Raw genomic sequence first — 14,760 nt, forward strand, 5'->3', positions numbered from 1 at the left:
ACTTAGATGTGCATGTATCTCTTTGAATTAGTGTTTTTGTGTTCTTTGGGTTAATACCCAGTAGTGTGATTGCTGGATCATAGTTCTATTTTTAACTTTTTGGGCAACCTAAACACTGTTTTCCCCAGTGGCAACACTAGTTTGCATTCCCACCAATGCCCGAGTGATCCTTTTTCTCCAAATTCTCACTAACATCTGTTGTTTCTTGTGTTGTTGATTTTAGTTGTTCTGACAAATGTGAGGTGAAATCTTATTGTAGTTTTGATTTTCATTTTCCCTGATGGGAAATGATGATAATCATTTTTTCATGTGTTTCTTGGCCATCTGTATATCTTCTTTGCGTAAATGTCTGTTCATGTCTTCTGCCCATTTGTTAATTAAATTATTTGTTTTGGGGATATTGAGTTTGATAAATTAATTGAAACTTGTTTTTAAGTTCATTTATTTACTTTTTAGAGAGAGAAAGAGCTAATGGGAGAGGGAGAGAGAGAATCCCAAGCAGGCTCTGCCCTGCCAGCGTGGAGCCTGGTGTGGAGCTCGAACTCCTCCAACACATGAACCATGAGATCATGATCTGAACGCAAACCAAGAGTCAGAGACTTAATTGATTGAGCCACCAAAATGCCTGAGTTTGACAAGTTCTTTATAGATTTTGTATACTGTTTGTTATATATTCATTTGCATATATCCACACCCATTCTGTAGGTTGCTTCTTAGTTTTGTTGATTGTTTCCTTCACTGTGCAGAAGCTTTTGATTTTGATGTAGTCCCCAATAGTTTTTGTTTGTTTGTTTTTGCTTTTGTTTCTCTTGCCTCAAGAAGTATACCTAGAAAAAAGTTGCTACAGTTGATGTCAAAGAAGTTACTGCCTGTATTCTCTTCTAGGATATTTTATGGTTGCAGGTCTCATATTTAGGTCTTTAATCCATTTTGATTTATTTTTGTATATGTTGTAGAAAGTGGTCTAATTTCTTTCTTTTTGCTGTTGCTGTCCAGTTTTCCCAGAAACATTTGTTGAAGAGACTTTTTTCCCATTGGACATTGTTTTCTGTTTGTTAAAGACTAATTGATCATATAGTTGTGGGTTCATTTCTAGATTTTCTAGTCTGTTCTATTGATCTTTGTTTTTTTTGTGCCAGTGCCATACTGTTTTGATTACTACAATTTCGTAACTTGAAGTCCAGAATTGTGATGCCTCCAGCTTTGCTTTTCTTTTCACGATTACTTTGCCTACTCAGATTCTTTTGTGGTTCCATACAAATTTTAGATTTGTTTATTCTAGTTCTGTGAAAAATGCTATTGGTATTTTGATAGGGTTGCATTAAATGTGTTGATTGCTTTGGGTAGTATAGATATTTTAGCAATATTTGTTCTTCCAGTCTGTGGAATGTCTTTCCATTTCTTTATGCTGTCTTCACTTTCTTTCATCAATGTTTTATACTTTTCAGACTATAGGTCTTATCTCTTTGGTTAGGTTTCTTCCTAGGTATCCTATTATTTTTGGTGCAATTTTAAATGGGATTGTTTTCTTAATTTCTCTTTTAACTGATTAATTATTGTTGTAGAAATGCAACTGATTTCTGTACATTGATATTGTATCCAGTGACTTTACTGAATTTATCTATCACTTCTAGCAATTTGGGGGTCATATCTTTTGGGTTTCTATTTTTGTATCATGTCATCTGCAAATAGTGAAAGTTTGACATTTTCCTTGCTGATTTGGATGCCTTTGATTTCTTTTTGTTGTCTTATTGCTGAGGCTGGGACTACAAGTGCTATGTTCGATAAGATTGATTAGAATGGACATCCTTGTCTTGTTCCTGACCTTAGGGGAAAGGCTGTCAGTTTTTCCCCATTGAGGATAATGTTGGCTGTGGGGTTTTCATATATGGCCTTTATTATGTTGAGGTATGTTCCCTCTAAACCTACTTTGTTGAGGGGTTTAATCATAATGGAGCTTATAATTTATGAAATGTTTTTTCTACATGTAGTGAAATGATCATATGGTTCTTATTCTTTCTCTTACTGATGTGGTGTATCACGTTGATTGACTTGTGAATATTGAAACACCCTTGCAACCCAGGAGAAATTCCACTTGGGGCATCTGGGTGGTTCAGACAGTGAAATATCCAACTCTGGTTTTTGGCTCAGGCCATGATCTCATGGTTCATGAGATCAAGCCCTTCACTGGGCTCTGTGCTGACAGCAAAAAGCCTGGTTGGGATTCTCCATCTCCCTCTCTCTGCCCTTTTCCTGCTTGTGCATGCACTCTCTCAAAATATAATAAATAAACTTTAAAAAACAATGTCACTTAACAGAAACCCATGGGGGAGGGGAAGGAAAAAAAAAAAAAGAGGTTAGAGTGGGAGAGAGCCAAAGCATAAGAGACTCTTAAAAACTGAGAACAAACTGAGAGTTGATGGGGGGTGGGAGGGAGGGGAGGGTGGGTGATGGGTATTGAGGAGGGCACCTTTTGGGATGAGCACTGGGTGTTGTATGGAAACCAATTTGACAATAAATTTCATATATTAAAAAAAAATGTCACTTGATCATGGTGCACGACTTTTTAAATGTATTGTTGGATTCAGTTTGCTAGTATTTTGTTAAAGATTTTTGCATCTATGTTTACCAGGGATATTGGCCTGTAGTTCTCTTTTTTAATGGTGTCTTTATCCGATTTTGGTATCAGGATAATGCTAGCCTCATAGAATGAATTTGGAAGTTTTCCTTCGTTTTCTGTTTTTTTTAGAATAGTTTGAGAAGAATAGGTATTAACTTGTATTTAAATGTGTGATAGAATTTTCCTGTGAAACCATGTGGTCCCAGATTATAGTTTGCTAGGAGTTTTTTGATTACTGATTCAATACTTTGCTGGTACTTGGTCTTTTTTTTATTTAAAAAAATTTAATGTTTATTATTTTTGAGAGAGAGAGACAGAGAGCAAGCAGGGAAGGGGAAGAGAGAGGGAGACACAGAATCAGAAGCAGGCTCCAGGCTCTGAGTTCTCAGCACAGAGCCCTATGCAGGGCTTGAACTCACAAACCAACAGATCATGACCTGAGCATAAGTCAGCAGCCCAACCAACTGAACCACCCAGGTGCCCTGGTAATTGGTCTTTTCAATTTTCTATTTCTTAACGTTTCATTTTGGTAGTTTATATGTTTCTGGGAATTTATCCATTTCTTCTTGTTGTACAATTTGTTGGCATACAGTTTTTCATAATATTTTCTTATATTTGTTTATATTTCCCTGGTGTTGGTTGTTATTTCTCTTCTTCAATTTGTGATTTTGTGTATTTGGGTCCTTTCCATTTTTTTCTTGATAGGTCTGGCTAGAGGTTTATCAATGTTATTGATTTTTTTTCAGAGAACCAGCTCCTGATTTCATCGATCTGTTCTGTTGTGTTTTTTTTTTTTAAGCTTCTATATCTTTTATTTCTGCTGTTATCTTTATTAGTTCTTTCCTTTTGATGGCTTTAGGCTTTGTGTGTTGTTGTTTTTCTAGTTCCTTTAAATGTAAGGTCATGTTGTTTACTGGAAATTTTTCTTACTTCTTGAGGCAGGCCTGTGTGACTATAAACTTCCCTCTTAAAACCACTTTTGCTACATCCCAAAGGTTTTGGACCATTGTGTTTTCATTTTAATTTGTTTCTATGTACATTCCTATTTCTTCTTTTATTTCCTGGTTGACTCATTCATTGTTTAGTAACATGTTATTTAACCTCCATCTATTTGTGGTCTCTTCAGATCTTCTCTTGTGATTGACTTTTAGTTTCATAGCATTGTGGTCAAAAAAGATGCATGGTATGACTGTGATCTTTTTGAATTTGTGGAGGCTTGTTTTGTGGGCTACTATGTGATCTATTCTGGAGAATGTTCCATTAGAACTTGAAAAGAATGTGTATTCTGCTGTTTTAGCATGGAATGTTCTGAATATATCTATTATATCCATATGTTCCAGTGTGTCATTCAAAGCCAATGTTTCCTTGTTGATGTTCTGTTTAGAAGACCTGTCCGTTGATCTAAGTATGGTGTTAAAGTCTCTTACTGTTATAAGTATTATTATAAATTAGTTCTTTTATGTTTGTTATTGTTTAATGTATTTGGGTTCTCCTATGTTTGGTACTTACATTGTTACATATTTACAATTGTGATATCTTCTTCTTGGATTGTCCCCTTTGTTATTATATACCGACTTTCTTTGTCTCTTATTACAGTCTTTGTTTCAAAGTCTATTTTGACTGATATAAGTATTGCTACTCTGGCTTTATTTTGACAACCATTTGCATGATAGATATTTCTCTATCTCCTCACTTTGAATCTGCAGGTGTCTTTAGGTCTAAAACGAGTCTCTTGTATACATATTTTATTACTTGTTTGTGGTTGTTTCTGAAGATTTTCTCTGATTCTTTATTGTCTTTTTTCATGGTTTGCTGATTTTCTTCGGTGATATATTTGGATTTATTTCTCTTTATTCTACGTATGTTTATTACTGGTTTTTGATATATGGTTACCTTTAGGTTTGTATCTCCTGCATAGAACAGTCTATATTAAGTTGATGTTCATTTAAGTTTAAGTCCATTCTTTACTCTTGCCCTCCCCATGTTTTAGATATATAATTTTATGTTTTACATCCTTTAGTTTTGTGAGTTATTTGATTTTTTAGAGAAATATTTATTTTAACTGTTTTGTGTTTCCTTCCTTTGTACTTTCACTCTTGGTATCTCCTTTCCACTCAAAGAGTCCCCTTTAATATTTCTTGCAGGACTGGTTAATTTGTCATGAACTACTTTAGTTTTTGCCTGTCTGGGATTCTCCTTCTCTCTCCTTCTATTCTGGATGGTAACCTTGCTGGATAGAATATTCTTGGATGCAGATTTTTCCCATTCAGCACTTTGAATATATCATGCCACTCCCCTCTGGCTTGGATAGTTGCACTTGTACCCCAATGTTTATAGCAGCACTTTCAACAATAGTCAAATTATGGAAAGAGCCAATGTCCATAAACTGACAAATGGATACAGAAGATGTGATTTATATATACAATGGAATACTACTTGGCAATGAGAAAGAATGAAATCTGGCCATTTGTAGCAACATAGATGGAAGTGGAGAGTATTCTGCCAAGTGAAATAAGTCAGGCAAAGAAAGACAGATACCATATGTTTTCACTCATATGTGGATCCTGAGAAACTTATTAGAAGACTATGGGGGAGGGGAAGGGGGAAAAATAGTTACAGAGAAGGAAGGAGGCAAACCATAAGAGACTCTTAAATACTGAGAACAAACTGAGGGTTGATGGGAGGTGGGGGAAAGGGGAAAGTGGTTGGTGGGCACTGAGGAGGGCACCTGTTGGGATGAGCACTGGGTGTTGTATGGAAACCAATTTGACAAATTATATATATATATAAGCTTAAAAATAAAAAATTAAAAAAAAGAAAATCCTCTGCTAGCCTTCTGGGTTTTCTTTTGAAAGTTGCTGACTTCTTTTTGTCTTGCTGCTTTGAAATTTTTTATCACTGTATTTTGCCAATTTAATTGACATCTGTCTTGGTGTGGATCTGCTCTTGTTGGTTTTGATGGGAGTTCTTTGTGCCTCCCAGATATGGATATCTATTCTTCCCCAAAATTAGGGAAGTTTTCAGCTATTCAATGAGTTCAATGAGCATCCTGTGATCATTACTTTATGTTCTCTATCAGGCATGTTACTTGTTTCTGTTTTGCTAAGATCTCCAGCTGTGGCCTTGTCCTATTCTTTAATTTGGGATACACTTCTCTGTATTCCCATTTTGTCTAAGTCTCTGTGCCCTTTTCTCTGTGTTAGAAAAGTCAGCTACATCTCCAATTCTTGAAGGTAATGCCCTTATGAAAAAGAGATCATGTGGTGCCGTGCTGTGTAATGTCCTCTGTTCTCTAAGGCCTAGTACTTCCAGGAGTGTCTCCATTCTGTGCTGCTTGTGCTCTGCTATTTTGTCCTGGCTGCCTGGTCCTTCAGGCCTGTCATCTGCAAAGGTTCTCTTTGCCCATTAAGGACAGGGCTTGGTACCTGGCCTGAATGTGGCATGTTTTAACCAGGTGTGCTCTGGTCTGTGTGTGAAATGAGGCCTATCACTGTGGCATCTGGAACTGAGGCTCTGCAAAACTCCTACATTGGGAGATGTAGTGTGAGCCAGTCTTCTGGGGGAGGAGAACTGCTACAATGGGTCTGAGGCAAGCATGATTGGGAGGGGCATTTCCACTGGAGTGTGGTGGGTCTTAGCATAAGCAAGTTGGGTAGTGAGTGTAGACATTGCACTGGTTCCCTGTAAAGTAAGTGTAACCCTGTACTTTGGTGAAGTATGGGTAAGGGAAAGGCCCTGGCCAGTTCCTCTGTTCCCAGAGAGGTCTTTCCATTAACACTGCCTCTCTGGGACATGCTCTGAGGTGAGTGAATGACCTCCCCAATATGTGTCCCAGACACTCTTCAGATTGCTCTTTCCATGCTGTATGTCCACAGGCTATTTGCCCTTGCTTTTCTTCAAGAGCAGCCCCAATGTCCTCTTGGCTGTATCTTAGTCAAATGTCCTGCCCTTAAAAATTCAGACTTTAAGCCCTGTTGTTTGCAAGAACTAACAAAATCCAGTTTCTCTTGCTTTCCAACCCAATTTCTGTGGGAGATTGTTTTCCACATACACTCCCCTGTGTGCTAGTTTGTCTGTAGCCCTTGGTGACTGTGGCTCTCTCCCCAGCACAACTACCATGATCTATTTCTCTCCGAAACTGCATCTCTGCATTTCCTATCTTCTTTGATGTGGCCTCTTCCCTACCTTTAGTTATGGAGTTTGTTCCTCCAGTCTTTAGGTTGATTTATGGGATATGTAGGATGGTTTGATAATTATCTAGTTGTATTTGTGGGACAAAGTGAGCCTAGGATCCTCCTACTCCACTGTCATCTTCCGACCTCTACCTCTTGCATTTTTTACTTTAGCCATTCTGACAGGTATAAGACAATATCTCACTGTGGTTGTTCTTTTTATTTCACTGACAATTAGTGATGTTGAGCATCTTTTCATGTGTCTTTTGGCCATTTGTATGTCTTCTTTGTAAAAATATCTATTCAGGTATTCTGCCCATTTTTTAATCAGATTGTTTATTGTTTTGGTGATGAGTTGTATAAGTTCTTTATATATTTTAGATATTAACCCCTTATAAGATATAACAGGCCTCCAGTTATGGAATGAGTAAGTCATGGGAATAAAAGGAAAAGCATAAGGAATATTCAATGGCTGAAAAATGATACCAGCTGAAAGTATACTTTTCTCATATTGGCTAGTCATAATTCATCAATACTGTCTTTCCATCTTTGTCTCACCTTCAAAATATAGATACTTGGGAGTAAATCTAGAACTGGTTGTATTTTTTTAAGTCTTATTTTCTTTCCTAGATCCAAAATTGCACCATTTGAGTCATTTCTTGATCAAGTATTAACAGTGTGATACTTATATCAATTTCCTTATAACAAGTTATGATAACATGTTACTCAAATATTAGTGTGCCTTTGTGTATGTGTTTGTATGTTTGTATGTCTTCAAGTGTTTCTGGGGAAAAATCATTCAGTTGTATCACTTTCAAATAATAATGATTACAGTTTACCTTAATAAAATTCATCTGGATTTTTGGATACTAGTATACTGGAATTAGAGAAAGATGTGAAGTTTTGAAAATTCAGTCCTCAGGAATTCAGGTATTTTATTAACTTAGCATCTGTTGGTGACTTAAAGGTAATTTAAGCTTCAGGAGTGACTGAAAACATTTTCAGCATATGAAACTCTTAATAAATGGTATAAAATTGTCCAAAAGAAATCCTTATTTAGTGACTTAAATTTAACAAAATGTGCTTTTATTTATTCACTACATAAGGTTACTAATCACTGCATCATTTGGGTACATAGGTGACAGCTCTGACAGTTTAATGATACCCAAGGCAAATTCAGTTACTTTTAGTGAAGCAAACCATCAATAGATGTGGGTAGCAGTGCTTACACCTATATAGTTCTTGAGTCAGTGGTTATGTAACTTTTGGATACACCACACAGAGGAGGACAGAGAATTGAGGAACTGGATGTTTTTTTCATAAAGAGCAACTGAATAAGATAAGAACAGCTTTTAAAAATGAAGATACACTGAAAAGCAATGAGGAAGGCTCGACTCTGAGAGTATTGAAAAATGTGTTTGATAGGAGGTGATGTTTAGAAGCCATCAAGAGTAACAGCAAGGAAAGAGGATTGAGTCTCTGGAAGTTATATGTACTTTGCTATAACCCATTCATTTTTACAAATAAAGAAAAAGGCATGGTGAAAAGACCAAGATTCCTCACTTGGTGTTGAATCCCAGCTGCGGTTGTAGTTCTGTGCTTTATGATCCATTTGTCCCTAACCGAGCTCCACAAATTCCCTGTGTCTCAATTGCTTCATGTAAAAAATGATGGTAACAATGTCTTCCCTTGTGATTGTCAAGATTAAATGACCTAAGCCTTTTATATATGAACCATATAGCTCGTTGTTTGCCAATAATAGGGGTTGAATAATTGTTGGCTTTTGTCTTTTAAACCTCTTCATCTATTAAAAGTTCTAAATGCAGAGTTTGGGAGCAGATAGGATAAATGTCATGGCTGAGGCAAACACTATAGTTCATTGAAAATAGCTAGCTCCTAATTCATCTCACTTTGGTAAATATTTCTTGAGTCTCTACTACATGCTGAGCACTAAGGGAATAGAAAGAAGAATCAAAGATTGTTCTTTAACTTCTGGGAATCGTGATTCAAAATCAAGTAAGAATGAATGTAGTATTATGATCCATTGAGAAACAAATGAACTGATTTTAAGCATGGATTCAGAATTCACATTAAGTTGACTGATTCAATGAAAATAGTACATTCCTTTTCAATGTTTATTTGTGGACCTTACAGGAGTGTTAATTAGCTTGGCAGTATTTCCTCATCAGTACCTGTTTTCTTTGTATTATTACTGTCTTAGTCTTTTTGGACTGCTGTAACAGAATACCATAAACTAGATGGCTTATGAACCACATACATTTATTTCTCACAGTTCTGAAATCTGAGAAGTCCAAGATCAAAGCTGTAGCAGATTTAATGTCTGGTAAGGGCCAATCTCCTGGTTCATAGACAACAGCTTTCACTGTGTCCTCATATGGTGGTAGGGGCAAGGAATGTCTCTGGGGTCCCTTTTATAAGGCACTAATCCCATTATTGAGGGCTCTGCCACCATGATCTATTCATCTCCCGAAGGCCCATTTCCTAACACCATCACACAACGTGTTAGGATTTCAACGTAGGAATTTTGTGGGGACAAAAATATTTAGTCCTTAACGGTAACTATTCTTTTTTTTTTTTTTTTTTTTTTTTTTTTTCCAAATTAGTTTGTGTGGCAGTGTGGAAAAACCACCACATGAGGACAGTAACCAACTACTTCATAGTCAACCTTTCTCTGGCTGATGTGCTCGTGACCATTACCTGCCTCCCAGCCACATTGGTGGTGGATATCACCGAGACCTGGTTCTTTGGACAGTCCCTCTGTAAAGTTATTCCTTATTTACAGGTAATTTTTTTCCACACTTCTATCTATTCAAACACAGAAGGTACTGAAAAAGTATTTTCAGTTAAGTATTGGAAGTATTTTCAGTTATGGTCTTCTGGTAAATTAACTAGTGAGCTAAGAGAAATATACTTGCTTAAGAAATTAACAAACTTAAAAAAATAATACTTGATACTTTCTGGGTAAATAAGTTCTGGGTGAAAAAATAAAACAGTAGAATCCTCAAGTCATCATTAGATGCTGAGAAAACCTCTTATTTCTTTGATCTCTAATTTTCCCATTGTAAAATAAGGAAATTGAACAAATTAATGATTGAGCCTCTCCTAGCTCAAATAAGCAAGGTCTGTTTATATTTTTTGTTAAGTGATTTTGTTTCACAATGAGAAATTAAAGTTATGTGATCAAATTAGTACAGTGAATATATTTCAGTGTTGGTTCTGAATCAAACTACCAGGTTTGGAATCTCTATTCTGCTATTTAGTATGCTCTTGATCCAAATACATAAGCTCTTTGTGATTCACTTATTATAAAAGGATAATAATTTTATTACAGCTCACTCCTATGGTCGTGATGAAATTTTACTAAGATAATTTATATAAATTACATGGAATAGTGATTGCCCTCTGGAAGAGAATGATCTTACAAAAATATAGTATGTTCTCAATAAACATCAGTTATCATCATCATCATCATCATTAGACATTTTATTGTTCTGTGTGGAGGTAGTTTTTTCTACAATGAATTGCCCTAGAATAAATTGAGAATAAACACTTTCAGAGAATAATTTTGTGATGGGTATTCTGACAGTTCTAAAAATGTGGCCACAGCCACAGCCCTTAAAGAGGTGGATTCCCTTTAGCAATCGAAAAATGAATGAGATCATGGCAATTCTCCGCTTATCTTCTTGTAACCATCCCTTACCCCTCAGTCCCTACTCCATCCAGTCTCCCAGATGGTGATCACATTATTTGGAAGGGATGAAAATATACTCCCAGTAATGAAATATTGGTGCAGGTAGGACAATTGGACATGCAAAAATATCTAGACACTTCACAAAAATTAACTCAGAATGGATTATAGACCTGAATGTAACATGTAAAAGTATAAAACTCCTAGAAGATAAGATAGAAAAAAGCCTAGATGATCTTGAGTATGTTGATGAATTTTTAGGTGCAATACCAAAGGTATGATCCTGAAAGGAATAATTGATAAGTTGACTTCACTAATATTAAAAACTTATGCTCTGTGAAAGACAATGACAAGAGAAAGGGAAGACAAGCCACAGACCTGGAGAAAATATTTTCAAAAAGATGCATATAATAAAGGATTGATACCCAAAATATACACAGAACTCTGAAAACTCAACAGTAAGGAAACAAATAACCCAATTAAAAAATGAGCCAGAAACACCTCACTAATTATGATATACAGGTGGCAAAGAAGCTATGACAAGATGCTCTTTATCCTATATCATCGGCAAAATGCAAATTAAAACAATGAAATACCACTATACACCTCTTAGTATGGCCAAATTCTGGAACACTGACAGCATCAAATGCTGGTGAGGATGTGGAACAATAGGGATTCTCATTTATGGTTGATGTACAGGCACTTTGAAACACACTCTGCTTGTTTCTTGTAAAACTAAACATCTCTTCATATGACCCAGCAGTTGCATTCCTTGGTATTTACCCAAAGGAGTTGAAAACTTATGTCTACCCAAAAACTTGCATGCAAACGTTTATAGCAGCTTTCTTCATAATCACCAAAACTTGGATGCAACCAAGATGTCCTTCAGTAGGTAAATGGATAAACTGTGGTACATCCAGACAATAGAATATTATGTAGTACTACAATGAAATGAACTGTTAAGCCATGCAAAGACATGGAAGAAAGAAGAAACTTAAATGCTTATTATTAAGTGAAAGAAGCCAATCTGAGAAGGCTATACATTGTATGATTTCAATAATATGACATTCTGGAAAAGGCAAAACTAGAGAGATGATAAAAAGATAAATGGTTGCCAGAGGTGGGAAGGAATGAGCACAGAAAATAATGATAATAAAATGGTGGATATATGCCATTATACATATTTCCAAACACATAGAATGTATAGCACCAAGATTGAACCATAATGTGAACTATGGACTTTCAGTGATTATGATGTGTCAGTGTAGGTTCATCAATTGTAACAGATGTACCACCCTGGTGGGGGGGATGGTGATATTGAGAGAGACAGGGAGTAAATGGGAAATCTCTGTAACTTCTCCTCAATTTTTATGTGATCTTAAAAGTATCCCCAAAATAAAGTTTTAATAAGAACAAAAGTTGGGGGAGATCACAAACAGCCCATTGCTAGAAAATATATTGATAAGGCTTTTCCATCTTAAGTGTTAGGAAGACATATTTAGCTCAATAGTTCTACAGTAAACTTATAAGAAGTGATAATTTCTTAGATTAGACACTACTGATAGAATAGTAAGTGTAAAATGCCATGGACATTATAAACTTTACTGCAAACATTAGCTATAAGGTTAATTTGTGTCTGTCAGATGAAAACCATGAATTGGTCACAAAAATAAAATTCAGTATTTTTTGTTTGCTTGTTTTGAGATTAATAGTGCATTGAGCAACAGAGAAAAATATCCTCATTGGGAGAAGAAAACAGTCATAAAGGGGTCATATGGTTTTGCATGAAGATGCTGGGGGAGATTATAAATAGCACAGAATTATAATATTTTACCATCTCTTGGTTTTAATAACCACCCAGGGAAAAATTTGAGGGGTTCTCTTAAGTTTCAAGATGGCTTCACTGGTCCAGAATCTTCTTTTGGCTGAGTGAGAAAATTTCATGCTTTCTCTGCAAACCAGAAGATTCCTGAGCGAACACTGGAATGATAAGAGAGGGATATGTCACCCTATAGTTGGTACAGTCCTTCTCTAATACACAGTGATAACTTCTTATAGAGCAGGTATTTCAGACTCTTCTGTGAACATGAAAGAACAAATTGGATGCAGTGTGTACCCAGTGAGTGATGCAGGGCATGGGTCTCATAAAGTTATTGACAGTACTATTTCATACAGCACAATTTATTAGCAAATCCTACAGTGATGGAACATTTTCATTTCCTGAGAGAATCTCTCTGCTTCTCTATCAACACTGCCCAGTCTAGTCAAGACCTCAGCTTATTCTCTCCTCTGTAGGCCAAGGGAAAACCACTGGGTAACTACAAAATCTGAATCAGGTAAAAAAAACATATATATATATATATATATATATATATATATATATATATATATATACATATATATATACATATATATATATGTATATATATATGTATATATATATATATATATATATATATATATATATATCCATCCATTTATTACCTCATTCAGCATTGGTTCTTTATGAAAAGTTATAAATGCACAAAAATATTGGTGTACTGATAAAACTATCTCCAAATTTTCTCAGCATTTATTTCCCATTTTCCATAGAATTTCCCCAAATGGTATGAATAGTATCAATGGGCAATAAGCCATTCATTCAGTCTTGAGTAGTTGTTTTTCCTTAGTTGTGATATACTGAAACTGATGGCTTTGTCCTTTATATGAAACTTGCATCCTACTTAAAGTTTAAAAAAATATTACAGGGGCGCCTGCGTGGCGCAGTCCTTAAGCGTCCGACTTCAGCCAGGTCACGATCTCGCGGTCCGTGAGTTCGAGCCCGGCGTCAAGCTCTGGGATGATGGCTCGGAGCCTGGAGCCTGTTTCCGATTCTGTGTCTCCCTCTCTCTCTGCCCCTCCCCCGTTCATGCTCTGTCTCTCTCTGTCCCAAAAAAAATAAATAAACTTTGAAAAAAAAATATTACAAAAAACATCCAGCCAGATTTTAAGGTTATTCAGTCATTCAGTTTAAGATTCTTTGGATATATATATATATACACTAATTTTCTATGACTTACATGTTATTTTTCTTCTAATTAGAATAGAGTATAATACAATACAACCTTTAGGCTTATGACCAATAAACAATAACACTTTGGAAAATGCACAAAAATCTTAAAAAGCTCACAAATGTAATAAAGCTTAGCTGAATAATTCAAGTGACCCTTTTGTATCTTTAATAATTCTATAAATCCAAGACCATTAACATTTACTGGGCTATTTAGTGAATAATTAGCATAGATTTCTTAGAGAATTATAACATATTTAATTCTCACACTTATAGGAGCAGTTGACTACTTTTTCAGAGTGACTTTTTTTTTTTTTAACTGCAGAAGAAGGTCTGCACAGGACGTGTCAGGAAAAGAACAAAGCCAACTGAAATGGAAGTGGTGGGTGGTGGGATAGTCTCCCCCAATCTCTTTGTCACACTTTTCTACTTTCCAGTCTATTAGCTCCTGTATCCAAATATGCAGTGTGGCAAAATTTCCAAGTCTTTTTTTTTTTAATTTTTAAAAATTTTAAAGTAATCTCTATACCCAATATGGGGCTCGAATCACAACCTTGACATCAAGAGTCACATGCTCTACCGACTGAACCAGCCAGGCGCCCCCAAATTTCCACTTCTACTTGCCATGGATCTCTGATGTCTTTTTGTCATATCTATATGCTAGCGTGGAACAGATTCATCATCTACGAAAGCAAGTCTCCAGCATTGCCCTGACCACAGGGTACCCATAGTATGGGTGAAAGATCAAGCACTTACCAGCGGAAGTTCACATCATCTTATCTCACTTCCTTTCCAACATTTATAATCTTCACTGGATTCATTCTCAAATGATTTGCTATCAGGTTGATTTAAGCTAATATCAAAGTCTAAATGAAAAAGGTACCCAGATGTGCCCTCCTAGAAGTGAAAGCAGCAACACAACTCTCATTTGTAATCACTTACGATAAGATGCAATTTTATACCTCCCGCCAAGAAAGTGTTGTTAATGGGATGCTAGTGTGTATTATGCACCAGTAAATACAGTACTCTGTGCTGATGGAGTCTGCTTTGGGTTGTGACTCTGCACCTCCCCCACTCACACTCTGTCTCTGTCTCTCAAAAATGAATAAATGTTAAAAAAATTTTTTTAAGCATCACTTGTAGTGGTGTTAATTATACGGAAATCTGGACTAGGTGAACCTATTTGAGTTTGAGAGGCCGGTTGCTCATA

At 36.0% G+C, this 14,760-nt stretch overlaps 1 protein-coding gene across 2 annotated transcripts in view; it reads left to right on the plus strand.

Annotated features, from left to right (window-relative positions):
* HCRTR2 (hypocretin receptor 2) overlaps positions 1-14,760 on the plus strand; it is a 114,605-nt gene that overhangs the window by 62,681 nt on the left and 37,164 nt on the right. For both annotated transcript variants that reach the window (XM_045498576.1, XM_045498575.1), the window contains exon 2: positions 9,417-9,595. In XM_045498576.1, the coding sequence (XP_045354532.1) occupies positions 9,417-9,595 (179 nt within the window). The remainder of the gene's footprint in view (positions 1-9,416; positions 9,596-14,760) is intronic.

This window comes from Leopardus geoffroyi, chromosome B2 (assembly GCF_018350155.1).
Source record: "Leopardus geoffroyi isolate Oge1 chromosome B2, O.geoffroyi_Oge1_pat1.0, whole genome shotgun sequence".
NCBI classification, from domain to species: Eukaryota; Metazoa; Chordata; class Mammalia; order Carnivora; family Felidae; genus Leopardus; species Leopardus geoffroyi.